Source organism: Poecilia mexicana, unplaced genomic scaffold, assembly GCF_051168715.1.
Source record: "Poecilia mexicana isolate PSO_F unplaced genomic scaffold, ASM5116871v1 scaffold_1, whole genome shotgun sequence".
In the NCBI taxonomy this organism is placed as follows: Eukaryota; Metazoa; Chordata; class Actinopteri; order Cyprinodontiformes; family Poeciliidae; genus Poecilia; species Poecilia mexicana.
In genome coordinates, this window is record NW_028263370.1 from 10,157,450 (window position 1) to 10,185,176 (window position 27,727).

Genomic DNA, 27,727 nt, shown 5'->3' on the forward strand with positions numbered 1-27,727 from the left:
ATCATCCCGGGTAGTTTCTTGTGACAAGCAAAGCGGCACATGCAAATCTACGCCTAAATGTTGCAGGTGGTAATTTCTTTAATTCTGCTATGTTTGATTTTTATTTGTATGCAGAAATAAGTAGGCCTGCTAGATTGTCAGTTATTGTGCAGAGCTGTCAAATTGACATGAGTTGTTCCCAATTAAACACAGCTTAGGACTGCAGTAAATGTCACACACAAGAATGAAAACTGTTGTACGGCCTAAAGACTACCGATAGTAGCTCATATGAATACTGAATATAGACAGAGAAGTGTTATAAAAATAGTTTCTAAACAATTTCATTGTAATGTATAAAAGAAATGACAAGACTTCATGTATGTTATTTGGAGATAATCTTTGACCCCCTAGGACAGCCAGTGAACTATGTAGGGCATGCAATAAGAAAATAACAAATTAATGCAAATAATGAGCTGATGCACAAGGTAAGGTAAAGTAAGGTAAGGTAAGGTTGAGAGATCGATTGGCCAGATCCATAATTTGTAGATTTGGATGATGTGCAAAGAAAGGTTCCAAAAATATAGAAAAAGACAGGACAAAAACAGAGCAAGAAAGGCAGGCATGGGCAGGGAGGGAGCATAGGAAAAAAGTGTCTGCCTTCATCGAGAGCAAGAGAGAACAAGAACAAGCAAGAGATTCTGAGAACAATTGAGACTGAAAAAAGATTTAGAAAATATATATTAAGATAAACATTATCACTGTAGATACTTGTCAAAAATGAAACTTTTAGAATATATTATTTACTAATTAGAAGTAGCATTTCGTAACTGTATTGATTTTTTTTTTCTGGGTTTATAATCTGGAGAGATAACCACCCGAATATCCGTTTGTAAGATATTGTTCACACAAAAATATGCCACGGTTTAGTTATCTGTTTCACTGTTATTTATGTGACTTTTACTAAAAGTCGTCTATGAGGTCGAGGCGCCCTCTAGAGCTGAAGCGGAATTCTCTCTCGCTAATAGTCTGCCACGGACTTCAATACCCAGAGTGCACCATGAGTGAAAGACTCGAACGTTTTTGCCTGTAGGAAAAATGAGAACATTAATGCTTGCGTTCATTTTTATATCCAATAAATACACTTTTTAATAATAAAATGTTGATTATTCATAAATACTAATTTTGTGTTTAAGACAAATCTATTTTCAAGCTTGTTGGTACTCTTGAGTTTCACTGGATCTTTTTAAGTCAGCTAAATTCTACGTACGAAGTCCTTAGCCTGTGGTGTCATTGCTGAATGACCGAAGATGTCTCATAGCAGGTTGTTTGCCAGGCTGCTTTGTAAGTATTTTATTTAAGTGCGGGGTTTTTTTTGCTTGAGAGGTTTAGGAGTTTAGTTATTGTACCGCAGAATGTGTGCGCAGGTGTTTTTCGGAGATGTACGGACAACTCTACACTGACACCTGGGTTAGCTTTCACTGAGCTCTCAAAGTCAGACACATCAGTCGCTGAAGTAATCTGGGAAATCTCTCTTGACAGTCAGCCAACTTGCTTGGTGGTCAACTTATAGTTACGGAACTCGCATTCACTTCTATAACAATGTTATCATTAATTGACCTTGCATGTTCTGAACAGTCAGAGTTATAACTTCTTTGTTGCAGCCACTCTTGTAGAAATGGCTAATTTAGCCACACACTTAGCTGTTTGCAGCTGTATTATAGCAACACTTTATGTTAGCCTTAAGGTTTGCTCAACAGGTGCACATAGTTTGATAGCATTTTCCAACATACAACACTGTTTTTGTCAATGCCATAGTTATATTATCAAACTCGTATTGACTCTTTGAACTTTGCACAGTGACATTGTTCAGCTCTGGATGAGACTCTGAAAACGGAGCAAAGTTCAACCACCGATCTGCTGCTGCAGCAGCTGCTGCTGTTTTCTGCTGCAGGCCATTAACGGTGCTACACACTCAGAAGTAAAGAAAAAGTAAAGAAAGAAGTAAAATACTGTTTATAACTCTGCATGCTTTTCCACAGTTTGTTGCCTTAAACTTTAGAGCACTTACCTAACGTCGCGCAAAATTAGGACTTAATAGTGAAGTACAAGAAAAAATATGCATGATTAATTTTTCAAGCCTTTCTAAGCATAAATCGAAAGCGTTGTATTTTTATTCTGTCAATGTTGAGTCAATATTTACTGCAACCAATAAGTACAGGTGCACATTGTTTGGTCCTCATCTCTACAAGCACTTCACATCCATTGAGACAAACTTTCACACATTCACACTTTTCACACTTTCACACCAAGATGAATGAAATTGGATGGAGTCTGAATTTTTTTAAAAGTCGTAATATTTAAGTTTGGGCATTGAATGGGCTTAACTTTGGATGCTGACTTATTCTTGGCTTATTCTCTGGTTAATACTCCTGTTGCTCTTCGGTTTAGATGGATGATGACTATCTCTTGGTAAGTTTCTAGTTGTGCAATGCTTTTTACCTTTCAAGGTTACAGATTAAGCAGTGTTTATTGAGATGTTCAAAGCTTAGTTCGTTTTGTTTTAAACTTCTCCACTGTTATCTCTGATCTGGGTGCTATGAAGGCGATTTCTTATACGTTGTATTTAGGGTAATCAATCAATCAATCAATCAAATTTTATTTGTACAGCACATTTCAGCAGCAAGGCATTTCAAAGTGCTTTACATCATTAAAAACAAAAACACAGGGGTAAGAGAGTCAACAGGACTGAATGCATGTCACACTTTTCAGGTTGAAAAGTTGAAAATAATAAATTGGAAAAACAAGCATAATTTTTATTCCACATCAGAGTCATGAACTACTTTGATCGTCTCACATAAAAAACCCAATGATTTGCATCAAAGTATAAGGTGGTAATGATATATCGCATGAAAATGTTCAAGGAGTTAGAATTCACAGGACACATATCAAGTGCAAAGAAGAAAAAATATTGATTGTGGGGGAAATGACATGTTGACCATACAATGAAAATAATTTGAGACATTTGAAAACGTCTGCATCGATACAGAAAGATTGATATTTAATTTTATGCTTGCAGCAGCCTGGGTCCTTCATATTTCGATGATTGATTGATATATTTTGTTTAGCGCCTAATCTCTAAGAAAAGCTGGTATTGTACACAGCTGCAATCACAAATACTTAACTATATAAAATTTAAAACATTTTTAAAAGTCTATATTTTTTCTGCTCTATTTAGTTCCACCCAGCTGTTGTAAACACTGGGACTGACCATTAGCTTCTGTTTTGGCTCATTGAGTTTATAGAGTAGTTTGCTCAGAGTGAAAACTTTTAGGCTGCAAAAAATATATATTTGTTTTTTCCAATATTGTTTAATAAAGTAGTTTATGAAATGTCAGGAAGCGGGGGGGGCAAAGGCCAGTCCTCATTCCCAGAGCTTGCAGTGACATTTCAGAAGCTCATGCCGACAAATGGGTTTGCTCAACAAGTAGCTAACATGATTAACTGATTTAACCTTATTTTGCTGATGTTATCAAGTCATGTGCTTCCTACATTCATTAAAGCATCGTATTATATGCATTGAAATGTTAGATCGGTTGAACTGCAGGGTGATGAGGTTAGGTCGGATGTGAACATATCTCATTGCTTCAGAATTAAATGGTCGGTGTTTAAGATTTGGAGCAGTTGTGAAACTGAGCTCCTGTTGCATAAACACACACGTGCACGCATACTTTGTAAGATCGGTATCTGATGCTCTACAGATTTTTGACTTGTTGGCAGCGCCACTGCAGAAGCAACCCGGTAAATATGTTCAATTCTAAATACTGAAGAGGGTTTTGATTACATCTTCTGAAAACGGGAGCCATTAAGTCTGCAGAAAGCTGGTGGTGTAAAGCAAGAGTGATTTTTGTTGAAACACTGCAGAGTATTTAACTCGGTTTTGATTATTCTCCTTGAAATGAAGTAAAACTTTAATATTTTATTGTCAAACAAGACTTGGAGTGTCTGAATGTTGGATAAACTCCATTTTATCGAACCGAATGTTTTCCAACCACAGCTGTGAAAGGCTTTGTTGAATAATGTCAGCTTGTGTATTGATGTCTTTCACCTGATTGCTCCCTGTGTTGCTTTTCTTCTGTATCGATCCAACAGTGCAGCAGAGTGGAGTCAGACACTGTTATACAGGAAGCAGAAAGAACCTCTACATCAACAAGAACACGAAGGTCATCTGCCAAGGTTTCACAGGAAAGCAGGTTTGTAACCATAACTCGTCTGGATTCTCGTTTCACATCACTTTAGTTACTTGCGACTCGGTAGTAAAGACTCAGCTTTTCAAGGGAGCACAGACCTTTAATTTTTGCATTTTATAATGAGTGGATGGAGATGATTATTTTCCCCTCACTCCCTTGTCTTTCCACTTGCCAGCTAGCTGTCTTTTCAGCAGCCCTGCCTTTAAAACAAGATGTCTGTAACGTTACACGCCATCAAAAGTTTAATTTAGTCACTTCCGGTTATGGTGTCTCAGTGAAAGGTGTATGTGCGTATGGCTCGCTGCTAAATCCTCTAAATTAATCCGTAAGTCAGACCAATATTGGCAATTTCGCCTGTTTTGCTTACGGGAAAACGCTTACTGGGGATCATGCCACCGAAAAATGCCAAACCGGTCCAACAACCGACTAAAACAGCTCCACAAGTGAATGCGGCCAATGTAGCTCATGCGGCTAATGTAGCTCATGCAGCTATTGTAGCTCATGCTAACATGGCAGTGCCGGTTAACTTGGATGAGGCTCAAGAAGCACCAACTAACCGTGATATTCTCTGAGCAATCAGCTTACTGAAGGAGGATATGAACAAACATTCTGCTGATATGTTGAAAGCAATCAAGGATATCAAAGGGGATAGACAATCGCTCACTGCAAGACCTGGGGAAACAGAAGTGCGAATTTCACAAGCAGAGGACGATGTCACTTCCCTTCAAAGCAGAGTTAAATCACTGGAGAAAACAGTGGAGGTGCTTTCTGACAGAGTTGCGGAGCAAGAGGACAGGAGCAGGCGCTCCAACCTGAGACTGGTCGGGTTGCCTGAAAAATCCGAGGAATCGGATCTGTGTGGCTTCTTGGAGAAGTGGCTCCGAGAGACATTAGGTGAGGACTTCACCTCGTCCCGCTGTGTGGAGAGTAGGGCTGTTGTAAACGAATATTTTAGTAATCGAGTAATCTATCGATTATTCTTACGATTAATCGAGTAATCGGATAAAAAATATATAAAATGAAATATTGGTAAATCTGGCATAATACCGGTGTTACTATCAGATATCAATATCAGTCCAATTTTTCATATTTGAGCATCCCTAACAGTTGTTTTTTTGTAGTTTAGAAAACTAACCTGTAACAATAATAGCTCACTTTCTAAGTTAACCAGAAGAAAAGTTATAGAAAAATCTGAAATTATATTGAATTTAATAACAAAGAGGCAGGCTCACAAATATGCTTATAAAAAATGTCTACAATCCAGCTTTTAGTTTATGTATTCATCTTCAGTGAGTTTAATAGATTAATTAAACTCACCTTGCCACCTAACCTGTCACGCTTTGGGTTTAAAAATACGGGAAATGCCGCCTGGAGTGGGAGGAGAGGGCGAATGAACGAACATGGGGTGGAGGGGAGGAAATAGACCAGCGGACTGACGAACCGTTAGACCGGGGGACGAACACGGGGGGAAGCAATACGGGATATTTACGACACCTTCACTGGTCACACTCAGAAACTCATCTACCAGCCATGTACGATGCGCTCCGCCACCCGTTTCTTCAGACCGGGATATGAAATGTATTGTGCGGTTCGTCGGTAAAGCTACATTTACACGGTAAGCATCAGCTACTCAGCCACCCGCCCTGTTCAGGCTATCCGCTCACCTCAGCGCTCTTCCCGCCGTTCGCTTTCAACCAGCAGCCCCGGAGGAGAAATGCTGCCGTACTCCAGGCATTCCCCCAGTCATTTTAAGGATGCTTATTGGTTCCCCAAAAACGATAAAAAGTCGGGCATTATCATCAATCAATAAAATCCCCACGGGCCAATCTTGAAGATTGGACTTTATGCCGCTGAGACTTAGCTTTTGTCAACAACTCAGAGGCGGAAGTGAGAGCTCCGCGCAACGCAAATGAAGTCCCGGCCGGAACACGGTGCGCTAAATAATAAAACATAAATTAACGAAGCTTCGAGGCAGGTAAATTTTCCTCGAGGAATTTTAGTAATCGAGGTACTCGAATCATTCGAGGAATCGTTTCAGCCCTAGTGGAGAGAGCCCATAGGATTGGTTCCCTTGCCTCCAATCCTGCGGCTCCAAGGGTTGTTTTAATGAAGTTTCTGAGCTATTGGGACCGGGAAGCAACTCTGAAAGCTGTCAGGAAAATGAAGGAGGTACACTATAAGAACCACCGCGTCACCTTCTTCCCTGACCTCTCGGCCGAGACTCGCAAGATGCAAAGGCGCTTTGATGGAGTGAAAATCCAGCTTCGTGCCCTTAAAATTCGGTATGGCATTCTGTATCCAGCCCACTTAATCATGACACATAATGACAAACGCCGGATCTTCAAATCCGTGGAAGAAGCCAAAAAGTATATTGATGGAATAAGCTCGTAGGCTGAGGACAACTCCAAGTCTTAGTTTGTACTCGCCGTTCTTTTTCTGGCATAGTTCCTAAAAGTAACTCAGTATTCTCAGAACGTTTTGTTTCTGTATGTGGAAGCACAAACACTGTTAATATTTCTTTATTACACCTTTGTAATGTTAGCATATCTCGCCTTAATTATTGATATTTTGGTCAGAGCGTTTTTTTGTTTATGCCAGCCAACCTATACATGACCATTGTTATGCGTGCAGACTTTTACGTTACCCACTTGGTGGCTGCAACGTTTCATATAACCCAAGTTCAATATTCAGAAGGGGTTAACGCCACATTTCGTTTGGGGAAATATGTGGAGATTTGGGTTATAGGGCTCACTCTGGATACTGTATTTTTGTGGACTTTACACTACTTGAATGAGAGAATAAGAAGGGGCCAATGTATTTTATTTTACATCTCCAATTACACAATTTATGTAAAAAAAAAAAATAGGGGACCTTTATAGTGAAGGAGTTTTAATGTCCTTTGAACAACTGGTAAATAAGTACATCCTGCCCCAAAAGCATTTTTTAAAGTATTTACAGATTAGAAGTTTTGTTTTTGCCTCACTGAAATCTACGACTAAACCTCCATTCTCTGAACGGCTATATGATGAATATAGCCGTTCACCATAGTCAGAGTAGAGGCCTACTTTCCAAATTTTATAATATTTTACTTTTAGCTTCAAAAGAAAATAGTCTCGTATATTTACAAGCTTGGAAAACTGATCTGCAAATGGAAATCCCTGAGGATGAATGGAATAACTCATGTCTATTGGCACAAACGCAAACTATTAACACAAGGTTTAGACTATTTCAATACAAATGGTTATTTAGAACTTATATCACTCCTGTAAAACTTCACCATTTTAATTCAAATATACCTGATATCTGTGTTAAATGTAATATAGATAAGGGTGCTCTTTTCCATTGTATGTTGCAATATGTAGAGCTTCAAACTTTCTGGAAGGAGGTTATTATGCTCATCTCTCGTTTGATCGAACAGGATCTTCCAATAGACAGTAAACTTTGCTTACTGCATATTTTTCCAGACGGATTTAAAGGTCCTACAAAGAGACAGAAGCTTGTGACTTTTTGCCTCTTGCAGGCTAAACATTTGATTGCTCTGAAGTGGAGGAACACAGAAAGACCAAAGATAAATGAATGGATTAAACTATTGAGCAACAACCTGGCAATGGAAAAGCTGACGTATCTAACAAAAGGAAAGCTTGAAGACTTTAAAGATATTTGGTTTCCCTTCCTACATCTTGTCAAATACTGTGACATGTAAAGCAAATTTTTCTTTTCTTTTTGTGTAGATAGTGAGCCCTGGGGTTCAGTGTCCTTTTTTTACTTTTCATGTTTTTTTTGTGTGTGTGTGTGTGTGTGTGTGTGTGTGTGTGTGTATAGCAGAAAATTCTAATAAAACTATCTTAATTTAGTGTCAAACAGCATTGTTGCACCTAAAATCAGATAAAATTGAAGTTGAGTTTTTGTTTTATTTTTTAACAGACTCTGTGAGTTAGCTGTTAACGAGAGTCAGAATCATGTGGGCATTGAATCTGGGCTTTATCTCGTTTCCTTAATCATGAGCAGGTTTTTTTTTTTTTTTTTTTTTGCCTTGATATGAGGTTATGTTTTTTAGCCTGCCTGCCTTTTTTTTCTTCCCAACAGCAATTCATAAGTCGATGGTAATAAATCTGAACGACAGATTGTTTATTCCTGAAGTGAATCTGTAAGAGAGGAAAAGCTGAGGAGAATCTCATTAAACAAGGCGAGGATGATAAAAGTCTTGACAAAGTGTGCTCAATAAGCCAGAAACCTGGTTTCCATAGATTCATATCCGCCCTCTGTCCTTTAGCACATTTGTTTCTCCAGCTTCCCATCGAGGGTTGTTAAATATAGTTCCAGTGAACACTCCTGGTAATTAAAGGAAGACATGAAATGAAGCAAGTGCTATTGGGTGCACATGGCCATGTCCTTCTGCCTTGATAAGCAAGCAATTTTTCAAAAATTATTATCCCAACATTTTGGATGGTAATGAGTGCCAAAAACAGCAGAGTTAGCAGGGTGAAGGAGTCTATTACACATGGAGGTGAAAATGCTGATGCATGGCTTCCAATTCTACATAATAGGCTGGTTATCATTTTTGCATTAAGGTAATTTATTTCCGCTTGTAGTTTCTGCTCGTCCTGCTTTGCCTACATTGTTTTATCTTTGCTTCTATTTAACCAACTTCATCCTCTGAGGATTAGTGTGGCAGAAAATCAGCTTGGATCAACTGCATGCACCAGTTATTTATGCACATGATTTATGGGCCAAACATTTTTTCTGTTATATATCTAATTGGATGCTTCTCTTTATATATTTTTTTTAAATTGACTTTTAGTTCAAATTATCTTTCAAGGTGCTAGTTATTTGAGCAGGAAGTGGTAATGATTCCCCAAGTTTGCAGTAATGGTCTTCACCTCATGCATTCATCACATCTAACTTTTTTCAGCAGCCTTAAAGTGTGAAAGATACTTTCCTCAGTAGAAAAAAATGAATGACTTTCTTACTATATGTTGTGATTTTTTTTTCTCTTCAATAAGCATTTCTAAAAGCTATCTGAGGTTTGAACCAGACATGCACTTAGCTGGCAGAGGGATTGATGTATCTCTTGCTGGAGGCTACTTGTTCCTATTCTAATTTATTTTGAAACTGGTGCTGCTATCACCAGTTGAATGTTTTGTTTTATTTTATTTCTTTTTACATCACAGTTCTTAGGAGAAAATAGGAAATCAGCAAGTTATACAAAAAGCAAGAAAGAAAAACCAGGAAAAGCTTGATACTTGTCTCTGGTGTTTTTTCTAATAAAGTACAACGGATGATGAACTGAGTCGGTGTGACAGCTTCTCAGTCTGATACAAGGCAACCATTTTGATAAAAAGTATTTTCTTACATTTGGTTTGACTGCACTTGAACATTCAAGTTCCTGACAAATCAGAAGGAAGATACCGAGAGGGCGTATTTGAGGTTATTGCTACCTTTGTATATTCAGTGGGTAAGAGTCAGAAAATTTCCCCCTGATGTGTTCTAATCAATAAATAGGTGATATTCTGAAAAACCTATGTTCCCCTTTATTTATTAAGTGCAGTTTAACTAAGAGTACAAACTGTTTTCAGTCTATAAATATATCAATCTGCAGCTTTGACACACTTTGAGTTTTGGTGAAAAACATGTCTTTAAAACATAAATAGGGATGATCATTTAACTCCATTTCAGCTGGATTCAAAACGACTACCTGTAGAAGTTATTTTGTTATTTGTGTTATGTCCCTCACAAAGAAAATCTGTTAAACTCAGAATTGACAAACCTTAAAGTTAACTGGAAATCCACATCAGCCAGGATGACACGAGCGGGGTGTATTGAATTGTATTGAAAGGCGACAAAACCAGAAGCTCAGCTGAGTCCGTGTGACGGATATGAATACAAATGGGCTTTTTCTTCAAGACTTCTTGTTTGTTTTTGTTTGAGTTTCTTTCCAGGCTGAGGGAGATGATTTCACATTGCTATTATTTGTTTATTTGTACGCAGTAAGTAAGGAGAAGTCCTTGAGCTGTACGTAAACTTTTAAAGTGTCAGGAATTAATATTCCCCAAATGTTGCAGTACAGCTGTGACACTTCCTCTCCGGCGTCTACGGTAGTGACAGCATCTGAAATATTCTCACAAAGTCTCTTTGGTGTGAAATATTTTACAGCCAGTGTCGATGGGGAATATCCTGGCTGCTTTTTTTAATTTGTTTTTCCAAATGTTCTGCCAGGAGATTAAACTAATATCACACCATTATTTATTTGTGAAGGACATTTCGATTCCTTCTCACTAAATAAATTTTCTGCTAGCTTCATCTTCTCCTGGTGCTCAGCCTGTGCCCAGCTCCTCAGGTGATTAATCCTGGGTGGAAGCATATTTTCTCCTAAACGTGCCTGCAATGATATCTCAATGGGGACTCTCTAGAAGTGGCTGCATCCCAGTTCATCACTCACACCTGCACACTAATTCCTGCTTCTTCCTGTCTGGTAGGGAACATTTCACAGTCAGCAGGCTCTCGACTATGGCTCGCAGCTTGTTGGAGGAGTTTCTCCTGGGAAAGGCGGGAAGACGCACCTCGGCTTGCCTGTCTTCAACTCGGTCAAGGAGGCAAGTCATTTAAAAAAAAAAACAAAAACAAAAACATACTTGAATCATATTTTTAATGAAAAAGCATGGTTAATATCGGCAGTAAGCCTCCAGCCCATGATGACTTATTTATACAAGTCTGTAACATTAGGTGGCGCTGTTTGATAACCTCAGAATTTCCCAACATCTTTCATTCATTGTTTCAGGCAAAGGAGGGTACAGGAGCCGAGGCGACTGTGATTTATGTACCTCCGCCGTTTGCGGCTGCCGCCATCATCGAGGCAATAGACGCAGAGATACCCCTGGCGGTGTGCATCACCGAGGGAATCCCCCAGCAGGACATGGTGAAAGTCAAACATAAGCTCTTGCGTCAGAGCGCCACCCGCCTCGTAGGCCCCAACTGCCCAGGAGTCATCAACGTAAGCGCACACACAGATGCTCGATGATGCCAATGCCTTTTTATGTGTGTGTTGTGTAGAATAGAGATACAAGTACAAAGTGCATCACATGGATTGGCAGGTGCTTTATATTCAGTGGACAGATGGGCTTTAATCTAAAGCTAAAATCTGGTGACTTATTCATTTAATTTAAGGAGATAGAATTTGCTTCATGTAATTTTTAAGACAAAAAAAATACTGCCAGAGAAATATTTTTAGTGAAGAAAAATGAAACTTGGACTTGAGAGCTTGACATCCATTTGGCATTTTGAATTTATTATATTGTAAAAAAAATAAAAAAAGCTAATTCCTTCTGCCTTTTTTACAGCCTGGAGAATGCAAGATTGGAATTATGCCTGGACACATTCACAAAAAAGGAAGAATTGGTGAGAACAATATACATGTATTTTGCTCCTTTTTTAAAATTGGTATGAAAATATTCTTGATAGGAACTCTAAATGTTATGGTTTAAAAATAAAAATAGTCTTTTTTTTTATTATTCTAACAGGGTACTGGGGTGAGTTAATGGCACCCCTGCTAAAAATGTGTGAAAAGCACTAAACTAAATATTTATTTACTCTACTTGCATAATATCACACTGAGAACAAAAAAATCCAACAATTTATGCAGTGTGGGAAATATTTCCACATTAAGAAATGCTTGTTTTAAACAAAATAAGCAGAGGTACAATAATCGGCACTCCTGCTGTCAATACATCTTACAACCCCCTCGTGCCACTAGGACAGCTCAGTCTTTATTGCATTTGAAAAGGTTGGAGCATTCCCTGAGAGACGGACCATTGTCGGTCCTCTATGCACAATCTTTCTAGATTATTCAGACCCTTGGGTCTTCTTTCATGCCCTCTCCTTTCAAGCTCTCCTCTAGGTTTTCTGTACAATTTAGATCTGGAGACAGAGAATGGAAGAATGTTGATTTTTTTTATGTCTGCTGAATCATTTCTGCGTTTATTTACGCATGTATTTTGAATCCTTTTGTGTTTAAAGACCCAATGATATCCCTAACATTGGAGCACGGACTATGATTAAGTCTGGGGTCTTTATATACTTTTCAGAAATCCAGAAAACATGTAGTATAAAGCATGCTATAAATTTTAAGAGGTGAAAAAAGTATTTGGAAATTAAGAAAATCATTGTGTTGGTTGTTTACTCTGATGTCAAAGTACGCACATTTTTGAATTGCTTAAAACATACTTTTTGTGTGAAATGATAGTTGGTACAGCTGTTCTTTGTAGGTCAGTAGCTCAAACATTTGGGAACTACTGTCATGGATTGCTGGCAGCTTGCTCTGCACTCTAAGAAGGTTTCCATGGCGTTAAGAAGAGAAGCAGGGAGCCAGCGTCAGGTCTTCCACTAATCCTAATGATGGGCATGAGTTGCCTTTCCACATGTTCATCCTGGAATGTTTTTTGGTGTCCAGTTGAAGTCCCACCAGAGTTTAGCAAAATCCAAATGTTTAAATATTTTTGGTGGGACAAAAAAGACTTTTGACAGAATCTGGTGGATACTGTTGAGACATAGTGATGGCAAGATGCCACGCTTTGCTTCAGTTTTCCAACACTGACGTTTGGAGATGTTTATTTTTCTTTTTACCTCCCGTACCATTCAGCTCACTTTGAATGTGTCGCAAGATAAATATGGGTCCTCAACAAGCCTAGTGGCTAAAAGAAGCTCTTACAGCACTTTTTAATGCCCCAACTTCTCACAGATCCTTTTCCTTAGTAGAGAAAGTTTCTTTCCTGTGTGAAACCTTTTCTTCTTGTTAAAATGCAAGCCGAGTTGGGCAAGTCAGTGAAGTGGACAGTTTAAAAGGTCATGACCCAGACATGTCCTCCTCCTGCAACAACCTTTAAATGGCTGGCATGTGAAGGGAAAAAAAAAAAAAGAAAAACACTCAATGCTAATATTTTTCTTTATACACCCTTGTGTAAAATCCCTGAAAGATCTCCTGCTGTTGACGGCTTGATAAGCACCATGTGCAGCTGCTACCCGGTGAACCTTTACAGCATGTTGATTTTATTAAAAATCAACTGGCTTCTTTCCAAAAACCAAACAGCAGCTGTTGCCAAGCTCTGGTAATAAAAGCATTTGGTTTATTTTGACTCTCTTGCTTGAAGCAATTCAGTCAAAATGAGACTAAAATAGAAATAAAACATACACATTGCATTCTGAGAAATGCTTTTAAAACTCTGTCTTCTAGGCATCGTTTCCAGATCAGGTACTTTGACGTACGAAGCCGTGCATCAGACTACACAAGTGGGCCTGGGCCAGTCTCTCTGTGTGGGTAAGTTACTGCTGACATCATGGATTAAACTCTGATCTCCTAATTTTATTACCAGTTAGCATTCAGATCTGTAGCTTGGACTTAAGTTTCCTGTATGACATCAAGGTGTGCTGAAAGTGGAACTCTATAATCATTTTTATTGGAGCTCCCTGTATTTCTCAAGAGTTATGAAATAACTTCTAAAATATGTAAAATCTTTAAAAAAATTACTCAAGAAAAAAATGGATAGAGAACCAACACATTTGACTGGTTTTTGAAGTGGGGCTTTAATGATTTTCTTCGAAACTAGAAGGGATATGAGGAGCACAGGTTGCTTTATGTAAAATTTCATCACGTGGTCGTATCTTTGTGCCAAAGGCATTGATGTTTTTTGTTCATTAAAATGCTCTTGCCAACTCCAGTTAGCCCCAAATTGAACACTTAAAACCCTCTTAATGTTCAAGAAACACAGTTTTGATTTTAATGACTAAAATCAAAACTGAAATTTAATGAGTCTGAAATTCTTCACTAATTCATATTAAAACCTGTGGACCCATTTTTTGTGACCCAAAAATACATAATTTCACAAATGTTTTTTTTTACAAAATTGCAATTGCGTAAAGAACAAACCATGCATGATCACGGTTTTGTGTTTTAAATTATTAGAATAAAATACTTTAATTGACCTTAAGTAGCGCTTTTTATAGGTCACATTAGTTCCTGTGTAATATGGTCTATCACCATTTAAACAGAAACAGACTAAATTCAGTTTGTAACAAAAAGTTCTCATTCCTTTAGTTTTTATTGTAAAGATTTTAGTTAAATCCTATGACAACAAAACATTTTCAATTCTGACAGAAACTGAACCATGACCAGGCTAATAAACATGTGCTCAGGTATCAAATCAGTTGACCTTTCTGTATACAGATATTTGACAACATCAACTACCAGACTGCTTGCCCATGTTATCGGAGGGAATTTTCAGTGCTGCAGCCTGCAGTAGAACCCTGTTTCTTAGCCGACGTCAGTGTAATCACAAATCAAGCAATCAGGGCACAAACAGTATTTACAGACTAGTTGATGATAACATACCTTTGAAAACCAGAGGCATGTGCTGCCAGTCACTCAGGATGTCGTAAATGTAATTATTTTGTTTTTTTGTCTGTGTGTTTTCTCCTTTTTTGATGTAGTTCACAAATAATCCCTTTAGATTTTGTGAGTTTAGTTGTAAACAAACATGTAATATTTGCACAGTGCTCAGGAAGGCATGCCATATAATCTGCCATGCAACGTCATGCAGATGTTTTTGCCCAAACTACGTCTGGGTGCAAAGTTTGATGCAGCTCTTTTCATCATAACAACAAAAATGAGTTTTTACTCATCAAACATCTTTTCCTCTGGAAAAATTGCATTATGGAGCATCTTGGACATATTTAGTAAAATCCATCTGGCCTTCATCATTATTTAAACAGTTTAATTATCGAGTATCCCTCCGGTCAGACTTTATGAAATCAGTGCAGCAACAGTATTAGATATTATAAAGTTCATTAACACTGTGGGGCTATTGAGACTGTTTCAAATCTTTTGACTGTCCTTTGGGCTGCAAATTATAATCAGTGCAAAACTTAATATCACTCTCATCTTCTTTTCTGGTCATATAATTAATTTTGTAATTTATTTTAATAACAGCCTTTTAAAATTTTGGATATAAACACATTTTATCCCAGAGTATTTGCTCACAGACTCGGCAGACTAAGCTCCGCTTTAGCGAGAGGATGAAAGTTCAGAAGAATAAAACGAAAATGTAACTTTACTCATCCTTCATTTTATCTAAATTTGTCACAGATTCAGAGATTTCTGGACATGTCATTAAAAACACGGTTTCCATTTAAATACCTTCGTTTCCTCTGTCCTCATTTATAGTCGTTAAATCCCAAATTCCAAGTTTTTTGCACATAAACTGTCTAAATTGGTTCTTAAGGATGTTACCTTCATGTTTTTGTTCAAATTTTGACATTTTCTTGTAAATTTGATTAACTCTGCAGTGCCTTGCCAAAAACCATCTTAGTGCTGCCCTCCTTGGTTTGAAGTCTGGCTGCTGCAATTAAATGTTCCTATAAAAGAATCACCAGATTTGTCACTTTTTGCTTAAAAAAAGAGAAGTTATAAAGCGATAAAGTTGTTAAGTTGGGTGAAAGTTTTCTAAATGTGTCAGGTGGCGTGGTTGTGCTTTCACAGAGGGGGTATAGCTACACTTTTTATACTTCACTGATACTGAAAATAGCTCACTTTTAGTCTTCTTCAGTCAGTAGCAACTTCACACCAAAGAGTTGTGCTGCTCCCCTTCAGAATCCTCATGTCTCAAAAACACTTAAAAAACATGGGTGAAGTTTAAGTAATTAATTGTTACAGGGAAGAAAAACAAAACATGTGATATTGTTTTGAATTTAATTTATTTTTCAAGTTATTTTCTGTTTTATGTTGTTTATTGCAAATTTTTAATTAAACTATTAAGTATACAGTATACTTTGGTGAAATAAAATATACTGAGTTATCTTTAAAAAAATAAAAATAAAAAAATATATATATCTGAATCTATACAACTGAAAATTTTTCCAGTAAAAATTTTATATATATATATATATATATATATATATATATATATATATATATATATATATATATATAGTTCCTTCATTAGTGAAGAGTTGATGTCACTTTTCCCTATTATTAAACTATTTGACTTCAGCCAATATTGTAACATACTGAATATTTTTCAAAATTTATTCAAAGTGTCTTTGAATAAATTTATGTTCATTATTTCTATAGATGATCATCTTCTGTTTAATTGTTTTTTTATTTTCCAGACTGGTGGAAAATTGCAGTATGTTTTTTTTATTTTTATTGCTCATATATAGTTCCTGTTTGTTCACAAATGACCAAAACGACTAGAAATGGTCTTTTTTTTTTCTTTGTAGGTTTTTATTTTGTCAAAACAAAACAGGAAGAAAATAAATAAGCAATAAGGGAAATTTGAAAGGAAACTGGCCCTGAGCTGCTCGTATTGGCAGACAAACATGGAACAGACTGACTCCTTTTTACACCTTGTTTTGTCACCATGGAAATCTTGATTTGTTAATAATGCATTATGGAAACAGGTCCACATTAAAATCTTTCATTATTCATTATTGTAGTTTGGAAAAAAAAATATTATTCAATTATAAATATCATAAAGCATCTTTAACCCTACATTGTTGTTTTGTGTAGGTTTTCTCACATTTCTTAGAAAAATTGGTTTACACACGCTTTGTAAGCTCTGCTACTAACATAAAAGCATCCTTAAGGTGCCGTTCTAAAAAAAAAAAAAAAAGGTTGTTAGTAACAGCTGAAGTGAAACGGAAAAATAAACAAACGTCTCTCCAGATCTCTATTTCTAATTCTTAGAAAGGACAAGCTAGCTGCTCCAAACTATGTGGAGCTGCTCTAAGGTAGTGCAGTTCTCTTCTGACACTGCTGACTTAGAGATGCATTCACCATAGAAAGTTTTGATAAACCAGCTGTGTGCTTCCTACTCAGGGCACCAAGTATGAAGCCAGGCTTCCATCTTTGAGGCTCGTGTTTCTCTTTAAGAGTTCATGAAGAATAAAATTAAAAGATTTTTTTTTTCTGCTGGAAATAATATTCCAAGTAATCCTCCCCCAATCTGAAACAAAGATAAATTGAACAGCTAATATTAAAAATCCACAATTTTTGCCCTTTCCTGTTTTATTTCAATGCCTTTTCTCAGGTCTTAAGGTGAAGCAGGGTTTTATGTGCTTATTTATGATTGCACTTACATAATCTATCTTTTGACATTCTTGGATGCATAAGTGTTTGTTTTCTTCTCCTGAAAGGTATTGGTGGTGATCCATTTAATGGCACAAACTTCATAGACTGTCTGGAAGTGTTCCTGCAAGATCCCAAAACGGAGGGCATTATCCTCATCGGAGAGATCGGAGGAAATGCTGAGGAGAATGCTGCCGAGTACCTGAAGCAGCACAATACTGTAAGCAAATAACATACTAACACTCTTTATTTACACATGCTCGTGTGTGTGTTTTTAAACTTTGCTTATGATTTTTTGAAAATCAGCAAAAGATTTACTAAAAAAGTAAAAAAAAAAATAAAATAAAACATTCCCCAAATCTGCCAGTTTTTGTGAAGAAAGGCAACCATCACACACAAAGAATATGTTGGAGTGTTACCTTTGTTTTTTTGATCACAGCCTCAGGCTTTCTCCCATATATTTCTCAGTTATTTATGTGATGAAGGTAGAAAGTGACAGATAAGATGAAGGTGTGACTCACAGGTCATGTTTTAGAAATCGACCGCGGTGATGAATTGTGAAGCTTTTCTGATGCTCACTTGTGAGGGAGGTGATGATTGGCTGATGTGACGACGCTGCTGACATTTACAACTTCTCCAGGTCTGAACTCTTGTCCCGTGGATTACTTTTTACTGTGTTAATTTTGCTCTGTTTGTTTCTGTATATGTGTGCTCGGTGCTCTTGAGCTGAGAAATGGATTTGATGTGCCCTCTGCTGCTCTAATGCATGCAAATCTGCCGCTGGCGTCTCAGGAGAATAACTACTCTGACTGAACAAATAAAGTACAAACAATCCCCCCACCCAATCACACAGAGTGTTGACAGTGAGGGACAGTTCAAATGAAACACAAGCATGAAAAGCCCAGCAGAGTGTGGGAGTAAGCTGCAGATTCCCCTTTGAAAGTCACTTGTGTAGAAAATTGTTCATAAAATGGTGCTCTTAGACCTGTTTTTAAAAGTCGAGTCGTACAAAGATGTCAGGACACAATGTTTTCACTTTGAATTAAACCGAGTTTCTCTTCATTTGAGGCTATTTGAATTAGAGTTTCAGACAGAGTAGCTGCTGGAAACCAGGCCCATCACAGAAACTCTGTGTTAGCAAATAAATGATATACCTGCACTTTTTAAAATTGCAGCTCTAACTGATAGAGCTGCACCATAGAAAACTAGGATTCTAAAAATGGAAGTGGTGCTGGAAAGATGGCGCATAGGCTGGAACTGGTTTAATAAATAAAACTAGGTTTATTTTTTTGTCTGTACCTGAAATAAAAAAAATAAAAAAAAAACTTTTACAGAGATAAATGCATCAAAGCTTATATATCGACATGTAAATGAGTGTTTAATAGGATTTTTACATGACTGTATACTTTCATTATTGTACAGTGTTCCATCTTTGTAAGTAGATTTGAAAATTTGGCATTCAAGCTAACATATCTATTAATGTTCAATACACCGTTGAAGTTTGTACGGAAATGACTGATAATAAAATGAGCTTGTCTTCTGGTGCATGAGTTTTTAAAGCTGTGTTACATGTAAGCACATTCCAGCTACTCCTACCAGCCTGTCATGTTTATAGGAGCCTAAAATAGTCTGAGTTCGACTTTAGTTTGTGTTTACAGTGCAAAGCACTTCCCCTGTCATGTTGGCAAACAGAAACGGTGAAACTCCCCTATTGGTCCCTTAATGAATGTAATAAATCTGCGCTGCTAACAGTGAACGACAGAAGACGGCTGGAGCGAATAGCACAGCCCCCCCTCCCTTTTTGAATTGTTACTTGGTGCCAAGAGAGGCAGGAATTAATAGAGTAATTAAACCTGTTTTGCTTGAGGTAGATTTAAGGCTGGATTCACATGAGGGCGGTTTGTGTATTCAGAACGTGCTTTGATTCCTGAGTAGACTGTTTTCTGCTAATTTGTTTTTTTTGTTTTTTGCTTATAATCTTTCATTGGTTAGAAGAGACGCTTGTAACGTATTCAGAGCTCTTTATAGTGATATTCCCTCCCTCTCTGCTTTTTCTGGGTAACTCTGCGAGACTTAACGCGTCTAGTTAGTGATGCTTTTTCATCCAGGGCCCTCGACGTTCCCTTGGCTGATGTATGCCCTGCTAGTCTCAATTATCAAACGTCGTCTTGAGCGTATGTGTATTAAGAGGTGCCATCTCGTTCCTGCCAGTGTCATCTTTAAATCTGGTGCTGAAATGCTTGCAGGAGTGCGTGTCTTTGAAGGACCTCGCTGTGTTGCTGTGGCTGTTAAACATGCCACATTCGCTCTCTGGACGCTGTCTGCCAGATGAGCGTCAGCCTGTACACACGCACACAGCCGTCCCCAGCAATTATGTTGTTATCCCTAAGTATGAAATATTAGCTGCTTCGCACACGCACAGCCTCTGTCCCTCTTTCTGGTTGTGATGTTATGGCTGAAGATGAAATATTAGCTCTCTTCACCTTGGAAATGATCTTAACTGTTGAATGTAACATCCATCAATGAACAAGTAGCATAGACGAGCGCTGAGCTAATCACTGGCTGCATGACTAATTACCAATTCAGAAATGAGATGATATGAAATGGCAGGAGCCTGAGCCCCTATCTGGTCACACTGCCGCCCATGCAATTAAATGGCTTGATTGACCCTTTGTTTTAATAATGCTGGCTTAGACAGAGATGACTGGTTAGACTTGCGTGTTATCATGGAGCTCTCTAATGGGAGGCCACAAGGTGCATTGTGTCTAATGAATGAATGAAATGCAGGTGCAAAACACTAATTCCTTCTATTTTTGTACAGACGATGGTGCTACTGGTGTTTTGCAAAACAAATATCATTTTTCCCTCCGGTGTTTCTCTCTTTATTTATTTATTTTTATTCTTTGTTCATCTTTCTAATCTTAAGCTCATTTCATTTTGCTCCCTGCACCCTCCATCATCCAGGGAGATAACGCCAAGCCTGTGGTGTCGTTCATCGCCGGGCTGACGGCTCCTCCAGGCCGCAGGATGGGCCACGCTGGTGCCATCATCGCTGGTGGGAAGGGCGGAGCCAAAGAGAAGATCGCAGCTCTCCAGTCTGCTGGAGTTGTGGTCAGCATGTCCCCTGCTCAGCTGGGGAGCACAATGTTCAAGGTGAGACTTCACCTAACCACCACGGCAGTAACGGTGGAAACATGATTAATTGTGATGAATCAGTTATTGAAATTATCATCAACTAATTTAGTAATTAATAAATTGTTAGAACAACATGGTCAAAGCAGTAATTAAGCCTAGATGGTACGAATAATCATATTCATTTTGCATTTAAGATGAAAAAAATGCCAGTTTTGGCTTCTCCTGGTACTCATTCTGTGAAAAGAAAAGTCTCCTCTTGAGCATCTTTTGCAATCCGATTATTAATTTTACTAATTGGTTAATTTAAAAAACAATCGGCAAATTTAATAATACAGTACTTTTTAAAATAATCAATAGCAGATGAAGTCTTTGGTTAAACCTTTACGCCCAAATCTGTTTATCTGGAAGACCGCCCTGCTTGTACCTGCAAGAAAAGCTGCAGTCTTGTGTAAGGCCCTCATGCACTTGCATATTTAATTAAACAGCTGTTTTGTATTGTTACCAGGTGATGAACTCTGTGAGAGGTACGTAATGTCGACTGGTTATCAAGCTAATTCCCCATTGTTGACCCGATACAGTGCAACATTCTTTGATGACCCCCAACATTTACATTAAAACGCTTTGAAGAATGAAGAGCTCCTTATCAAAGCTACTTCCTCTAACATGACTCACTGGCTCATGATTTCTTTTTCAAGAACACATCCGTATTTATCAAGCACAGTTTAAACTTCCCTCGAAGCATGTTGCAAATCCAGGCATAGACTGAAGTTCAGAGCCTAGACTGTTCCATCTGTTGTGTGCTTGTTGTGTGCTCCCCTTCATTGTACATTTTTCTATCCCGGTTTGTGCATGGTCCATCTCGTATCGTCTGTGGAAAGTGCAGCTCAAGTCAGAGATGGATACATCTACAGTTTCTTTGATGTTGACTTGTCGCTGTTGTGGTTCTTTCGCTTTTGCATATTTGCTTTTCATTAATTTGATTTTTTCCCCAGACTTTCTGCATTTTTGGTCTGTTTATTCCATGTTCTTTGTTTTCTTGATACTTGAATCATAGCATGTAACGTAAGTGTAAGCATGTTGTGTGACAGCTATTAGTGTCCTGGTAAAACGCAGTGATCATAGTACACACCACTACTATAAATTAAAGGGTGCTGGGGCGGTGTGTGGTGTAGAGGTGGAGCGGATGCTTCTTATAGGGAGGCTATTAATCCTCAACGCAGCCATCCGAGGTTCGATTCCCAACCCTGGGACCTTTGCTGCCTGTCCTCCACCCTTCTCTCTCTGCCCATTTCCTGTCTAATCTACTGCAGACAAAGGCCACTAGTGGCAGAAAAACCTTTAGAAAAAAATAATAAATGAACTATTGCATCAAAGCACAGATTTGGCCTCAGGGACTTTTTGAAATTGAAACATCACCTACTGCTTATACAGTGGATAAAAAAGCTAAGACAGACAGTTGGAGACAAGCTTATTTTTATTTTGGGAAGTGTACATGTGATTTACTGGAAACCTGCATATTGTCATCATGCCAATGCTCTGACTTTTCATTATTACATAAAAGCAATTTTAAAATGCTCAGTCTCAGAGTGGCATTTTGCAAATGCTCAAAATGATAACATAATTTGAGATCTATTGAACTGGAATGCTTCCCTTGTTTTTGCTGCTCTGCATCTTTCGTCAGTCTGTTTTCCTGTATTTTTGTTGTTGTTGTTGTTGAGGTAGGTGTATCACGTTCAAATGGTGGAAAATACTTCCCTAATAAATTTATAATAAAACCATTAATAATAAAAATTCAAATAGATGGGGACAGCATGTAACCAAACAGCCACATCCGTGCTGGGTTAATTTCACTGTTTCAGACATTTACAATACAAAGAAACTAAATAAATTCACAGATCTCATTTCAGTTGAGCAAGCGAGCCAGTAACAGTGTCTCGCAGACATATTTCTGTTCTTTGAACAAACACTGCGGCAACTAATTATGATATGGAGAAATCCAGTGTAACCAGTAACTTCTAGAAGTAATCCAGTTAGGAATTAGTACATTGTATGTAAGTTTTTCTTAAGATGCAGATGTTCTGTGAATGTTGCTGATGTACAGGTGGGAAACTATCAAATCTGACCCAACAAAAATATAGAAGATGGTTTGGTCAGAAAAAACTAAAATTGAACTTTTGGGTCTACATGCTAAACACTGCCTGACAGAAAACTAACACTGTACTCTCCAGAACCCTCTGCCCCTATGGTGACACTAGAAGCTGCCAGCATTATGCTGTAAGGAGGATTTTGTTGAGCAGGGTCAGGGAAGCCTGACAAAGTTGAAGGGAAGATGGATGGAGCTAAATACAGGCCTTCATGGAAGAAAGCCTGTTAGAGGCTGCAAAAAACTTGAGACTGGGGCAAAGGTTCCCCTTTCAGAGCAACCCAAAACACACAGTCAGAGCTTCAATGGATTGGTTTGGATTAAGCCATGTTCATGGGTTAGAATGTCCAGATGGACATCCAATGGAGAATCTGTGACAGGACCCGAAAATCAATGTTCACAGTTGCTCTCCATTCAGTCTGAATGAGCTTGAGCCATTTTCTAAAGAATGATTGAGTTTTAACCAAGTTGATAGCCACACTATTACACACCTGCTGTTCCAGCTTTACATTCAAGTATGCTGGAGTGTTGGTCACTGTTAGTGTTAGCTTTAAATTAAGCACTTTTACAAATGTGAGAAGATTTTTTTATTTCTTTTAATAACTTAATCGGTTTTTCTAGGAGTGTTGAGGTTTAATTTTTAATGTGCTGTCAACAAAGAACTGCTGAAAAGAGGGGCAAAAATTAATAAGCATGTGTGGAACTGAACTGACGCTACCACCTCTTTATTTAAGTTTATCCCAAGGGAGGCACAGTTAACAAGATGTATAAAAAGTGAAAGCATGTATTACACCCATTTATCATCCTATACTTTCATTACCACTGCTGGCACTACTGCACACAGATATAGATTTACATGACATTTTTTGCCACAGTTTAATTCATAATCATTGCGTGTAATGATGAAAAACGCGCGGCGTGGATGCTCATTTTTCCCCACACGTTGTATTCATACATCTCTCTCTATCTCATTGACCGCTGTAATCGAAGTAATAACGCATAAAAAGAAGCAAGCGGACACAATGCTTCGAGTGTGGCCTGAAACTGTGGTGACCCCAATAACAGCTGCTCAACTGCCGGAGTAAACATCTGCATCCACTGACCCTGATGAACTTTGCTGGGAGTGATTAAAAAAAAAAAAAAATTATTATGCAAAACAAGAATAATGTGTCATCACATTTAATCAGCTGGAAAAATAATTAACGGCGCCTCCCTGTCTCTGTCTTGACCATCTTCTTAATTTGTCTTGAAAAGGTGTCGAGCACTAATAGGGCTCCCTGCATCTAATAAAACCACTGCTCTAAACAGTTTGTTGCCAGGTTTGCATAAATGCATCCTTAAATGCTGAAAAGGACTCAGTTTTGTCAGAAGAGGAGGTCAACATGAAGCTTTAGATGGGAGGATATGTAACTGTAAACAGAAGTCGAGTAAATTGCTGCGAACTGGCGGTGCTGAGTTTATTAAAGATGCATTTCAGCCTTGGACCACGGCGCTGTGGCCACTGGGACATGCAGAGCAAATGCTTGTTTTGAACATAAAAGTAGAAATTGGAAGATATGAAATGGATGATCAGAAGGGAGTTGGTTCATCTTATCTGTAAAAACCTTCATGGTCTAAGAAAGTTTTATCCAATTTAGATGCTGTATAAGCAGCTGTTTACCCTTCAAAACTAAGAGGGATCTTTGCAAGCTTTTTTTTTTCTTCCCTCAAGGCTGAAGCAAAGTAGGCATAGTCAATGTGATGTTGTTTTCACCTGGACAATCATTTTTAATTAAGCTTGTTCTAACAGTTCAATTTTATAATGCCTTCACAGGCCACTTAAGTCTTAATGTGTTATGGTAATTGAGATTTTGTTATTCTAGTAAACACTTTGGGTCTTTTTTTTTTAAACACAGCGCTCTCCTTTTTCAGTCATTAGAGTTATAATTGTCTCCAGTGTTGGTGCTTGGATTGGTTGTAGCTACCTGTGATTGCAGTACAACATGGTCACATTATGAACATATTTCTATCTTGTTCTTTTCATTCCTCTTTGCTGAATTTTCAGCTTCACTGAATATGATCACTTCTCCCCCTCAATCTCTTTTCTTTTGGACTGTATAAATCAAAGAGGCCCATTTTATAAAATATTCATCTTTTAATTTAAATATTTGTAGCATTTATATATTATATTTATAACAGTGATTTTTCTTTTATCTCGTTGCATTGATAACTAGCTTTAAATACATTGGAGAGGACATATTTGTGCAAGATTGATGACAATAAAATTTTAGCAAGTCTGCTAAAGAAAAAAAAAAAAGCATTTGATCGGTAATGTGTCTATAATTTACTCCAAAATCCGTTGCGTTCTCGAAATTATGTTTGAAGCATGGAAGCACATAAAACTTTGTTTAAAATAATTATTTATTAAATTAACTTGATTTCTGTAATATGGGTTTTTGACTGCCAAATGGCCTCAGGCTGTGTGTATATTATAGTATGGTGTAGCACAGCATAATATTGTATAGCATAACATAGCATAGCATAAGATTGTTTAGCATAGTATTGCGTAATTTTGTGTAGTATAATATAGCATAGGATAATATAACATGGTATAGCATACCATAGGGCAACACAGCATAGTATGTGCTGTGCTGCCCTATGCTATACATACTATGTATAGCATAGGGCTATACTATAGTATAGCATAGTGCTATACTATGCTGTGCTATAGTATAGCACAGCATAGTATTGTAAAGCATAATATAGTGTAACATAGCTTAATATAGCATAACACAGCATAGAAGAGTATAGCACAACATATTACAACAAAGTTCAACATAGCATAGCATATTATAACATCTTTGGTATAGGATAGTGTAGTATAGTTTAGGATGTAGCCACCTGGTTGTTTAAATGAGCCCAAATTATCAGGCCTCTCTGTGCTAAACACTTGATATGAGGCGTTTGGTTTTTGTCATCTTAAGTCTGTTTTGTTTGGATCCACCCAGCTGCAGAAAGCATCACACAGCATGATACTTTCACCACCATGCCCTAACATGGATGGTGTGTTGATGGTGATTTTCGGTGTTAGTTTTCCATATAATATATATTTGAATCTTGTCAAAAAGTTACAATTTGAAGGAAGCAGCTTTTTATAATTTAACCCTGTTCTAAGCCTCTCTACAGCCTTATGCCAGATGTCTCTGCTGTTGACTTCTTGCCTCTGTTTTCATACTAATAATCTCTTAACAAACCTCTGAGACATTCACAGAGCAGTTGGATTATTACTAATACATGTGAACTCTTATTTACTGCTAGGTGATTTCTGAATGCATTTGGTTGCACTGGACTTTATTTAATAACATCAGAAAAAAGAAACTGAATACAAATATATATCACACGTAAGATTTTTATTGGTGCAAATAGTTTTTTTCTAAGCCATTTATTCTTCTCACAATTATTCACTACTTTGTGTTGCTTTTGCACAAAGCCCTTTATAATTCAAACCCAGTAGGTGCAGAAAACAGAAGCCTTTAGATTTTGTTGCTCTTATAAATTCAACAGTTGAAGCAGAGTTTACTGACGTTGTTTACTGTGCCTGTCGGCCTCATATATCTGGGGCCAAGTGCGTCAAAGCTGTTGTCATTGCTCGCTTGTAAATGTCTTGCTTTTCTTTCATGTCACATTTACGTTCGCTTTTCCCTACTTTCGGACCAGGGGTATTTTCACTTGTCGCCTTTGACTGACAACCTCTACTTTTCTCATTTTACTCCTCCCATTGCTCTTGACTTGTCAAACGGCAGGCTCAAACAAAAGTGTTTTCTTCCCCTGTTCTTAGGGAAGAGCTCTGCAATCTTTCCCTGGAGTATCTATTTGTTTTGTGACCTTGGAGTTGGTGTCTCCTGCTTGTCAGAAGCACAATTTTTGGAATTCATTTTTGTCAGTTTTTACCTTCCGTTACCTTTCTTTGTTTGCCTTAATTTACATATGTGCCTCTAAACCTTCTTCAGTTCTTTTATAGTTCTCCTTTTAAGGAAAAATACAGCAGATGGCAAAAAAACACTCCAGTTCCTTAGAATTTTACCCAAATTTAATTTGCCCATCTTTGCAGTCAGATTTAGATTGCGAGGCTGCATCTTAACCACTTTGGATGTTTCATGTTTTTATATTCCTGCCTCAGGGTGGCAGTATAACTTCGTGCATTCGCAAGCCACAGAGGAATGGGCCAACTTGTGCTTGTGTGTTCTCTAGACCTGATAAATGACATTTGCATTAAGTTACTCTCCCCCTTGGAATGGAAAATTCTCTGGGAACGACGTATTCTATCATCCTGCGATTTGTGTGATACTCTGCAAATTGAATATGTAAATAGCAACATCCTTTTTAATGGCTAACATAATGCCTTCTCATTTATAGTCACATGGTTGGACTGCACAGATAAACACAGCTAGCATAACCTCACATAAATCAGATTTTCACAGATGTACCACTCCCATCGATCACAGGAAGCAATCTGTTTTTTAATGTTGACAACCAACAAGTGAGCTGTTAAAGTGCTCGAGCTTTCCCACATGTATGTGCTGAGCGAGGTAGACTCTGAAGGAATGAAAAAAAAAAGAGACTCTAGAGCTATTCAGCACTCTCCCCCCCAACAGCATATCTGATGCACAGGATCAAAACAAGTCTGTATGAATTCCACATGAATAAATCATTCATGTCTTTCTGTCTCACTTCGTTTGACGCTCCGTGTCTTCTTTCTCTTTGTTGTCTGTCTTTGCAGGAGTTTGAGAAGAGAAAACTGTTGTAAATTGCGCTCTAAGACACCCGACTTTTAACCCATCCACCTCGCAAACGAGACGATTCTGGAGCTGGACATGCCCTGCAGTATCTGTGAACCCCGACTATCTCATCGTTGATAACGCACATTGCGGTGTTTCTGTTGTAATTTCTGCCATAAACTTGTACCTTGCACATAATGAAAGAAATAAAACATTAGTGTCTTAGTGGTGTTCGAAACATCTCTGTTATAAGCCGTGCAGGAGTTTTTCAATCAATGTTTTCTTCCACACAGTGCTACCAGCTAAAAGGGAGATGCCACAGTTTCATTTTGTAACATTGTAAGATGTATTT

The 27,727-nt window shown here is 37.8% G+C and overlaps 1 protein-coding gene across 2 annotated transcripts; it reads left to right on the plus strand.

The window, feature by feature from the left end:
- Positions 1 to 1,161: 1,161 nt before the first annotated feature.
- On the plus strand, positions 1,162 to 27,600 carry suclg1 (succinate-CoA ligase GDP/ADP-forming subunit alph). 2 transcript variants are annotated; one of them, XM_015005554.2, is made up of 10 exons: positions 1,162 to 1,320; positions 4,129 to 4,229; positions 10,703 to 10,819; positions 11,005 to 11,217; positions 11,564 to 11,621; positions 13,453 to 13,536; positions 17,409 to 17,560; positions 20,305 to 20,493; positions 20,981 to 20,999; positions 27,378 to 27,600. In XM_015005554.2, exons 1-10 carry the CDS (start codon positions 1,287 to 1,289, stop codon positions 27,383 to 27,385), a joined length of 975 nt encoding a protein of 324 aa, XP_014861040.1. In that variant the 5' UTR covers positions 1,162 to 1,286; the 3' UTR covers positions 27,386 to 27,600. The 2 variants fall into 2 exon arrangements, with proteins under 2 accessions (XP_014861040.1, XP_014861041.1); XM_015005555.2 differs by lacking the exon at positions 20,981 to 20,999.
- Positions 27,601 to 27,727: the final 127 nt, after the last annotated feature.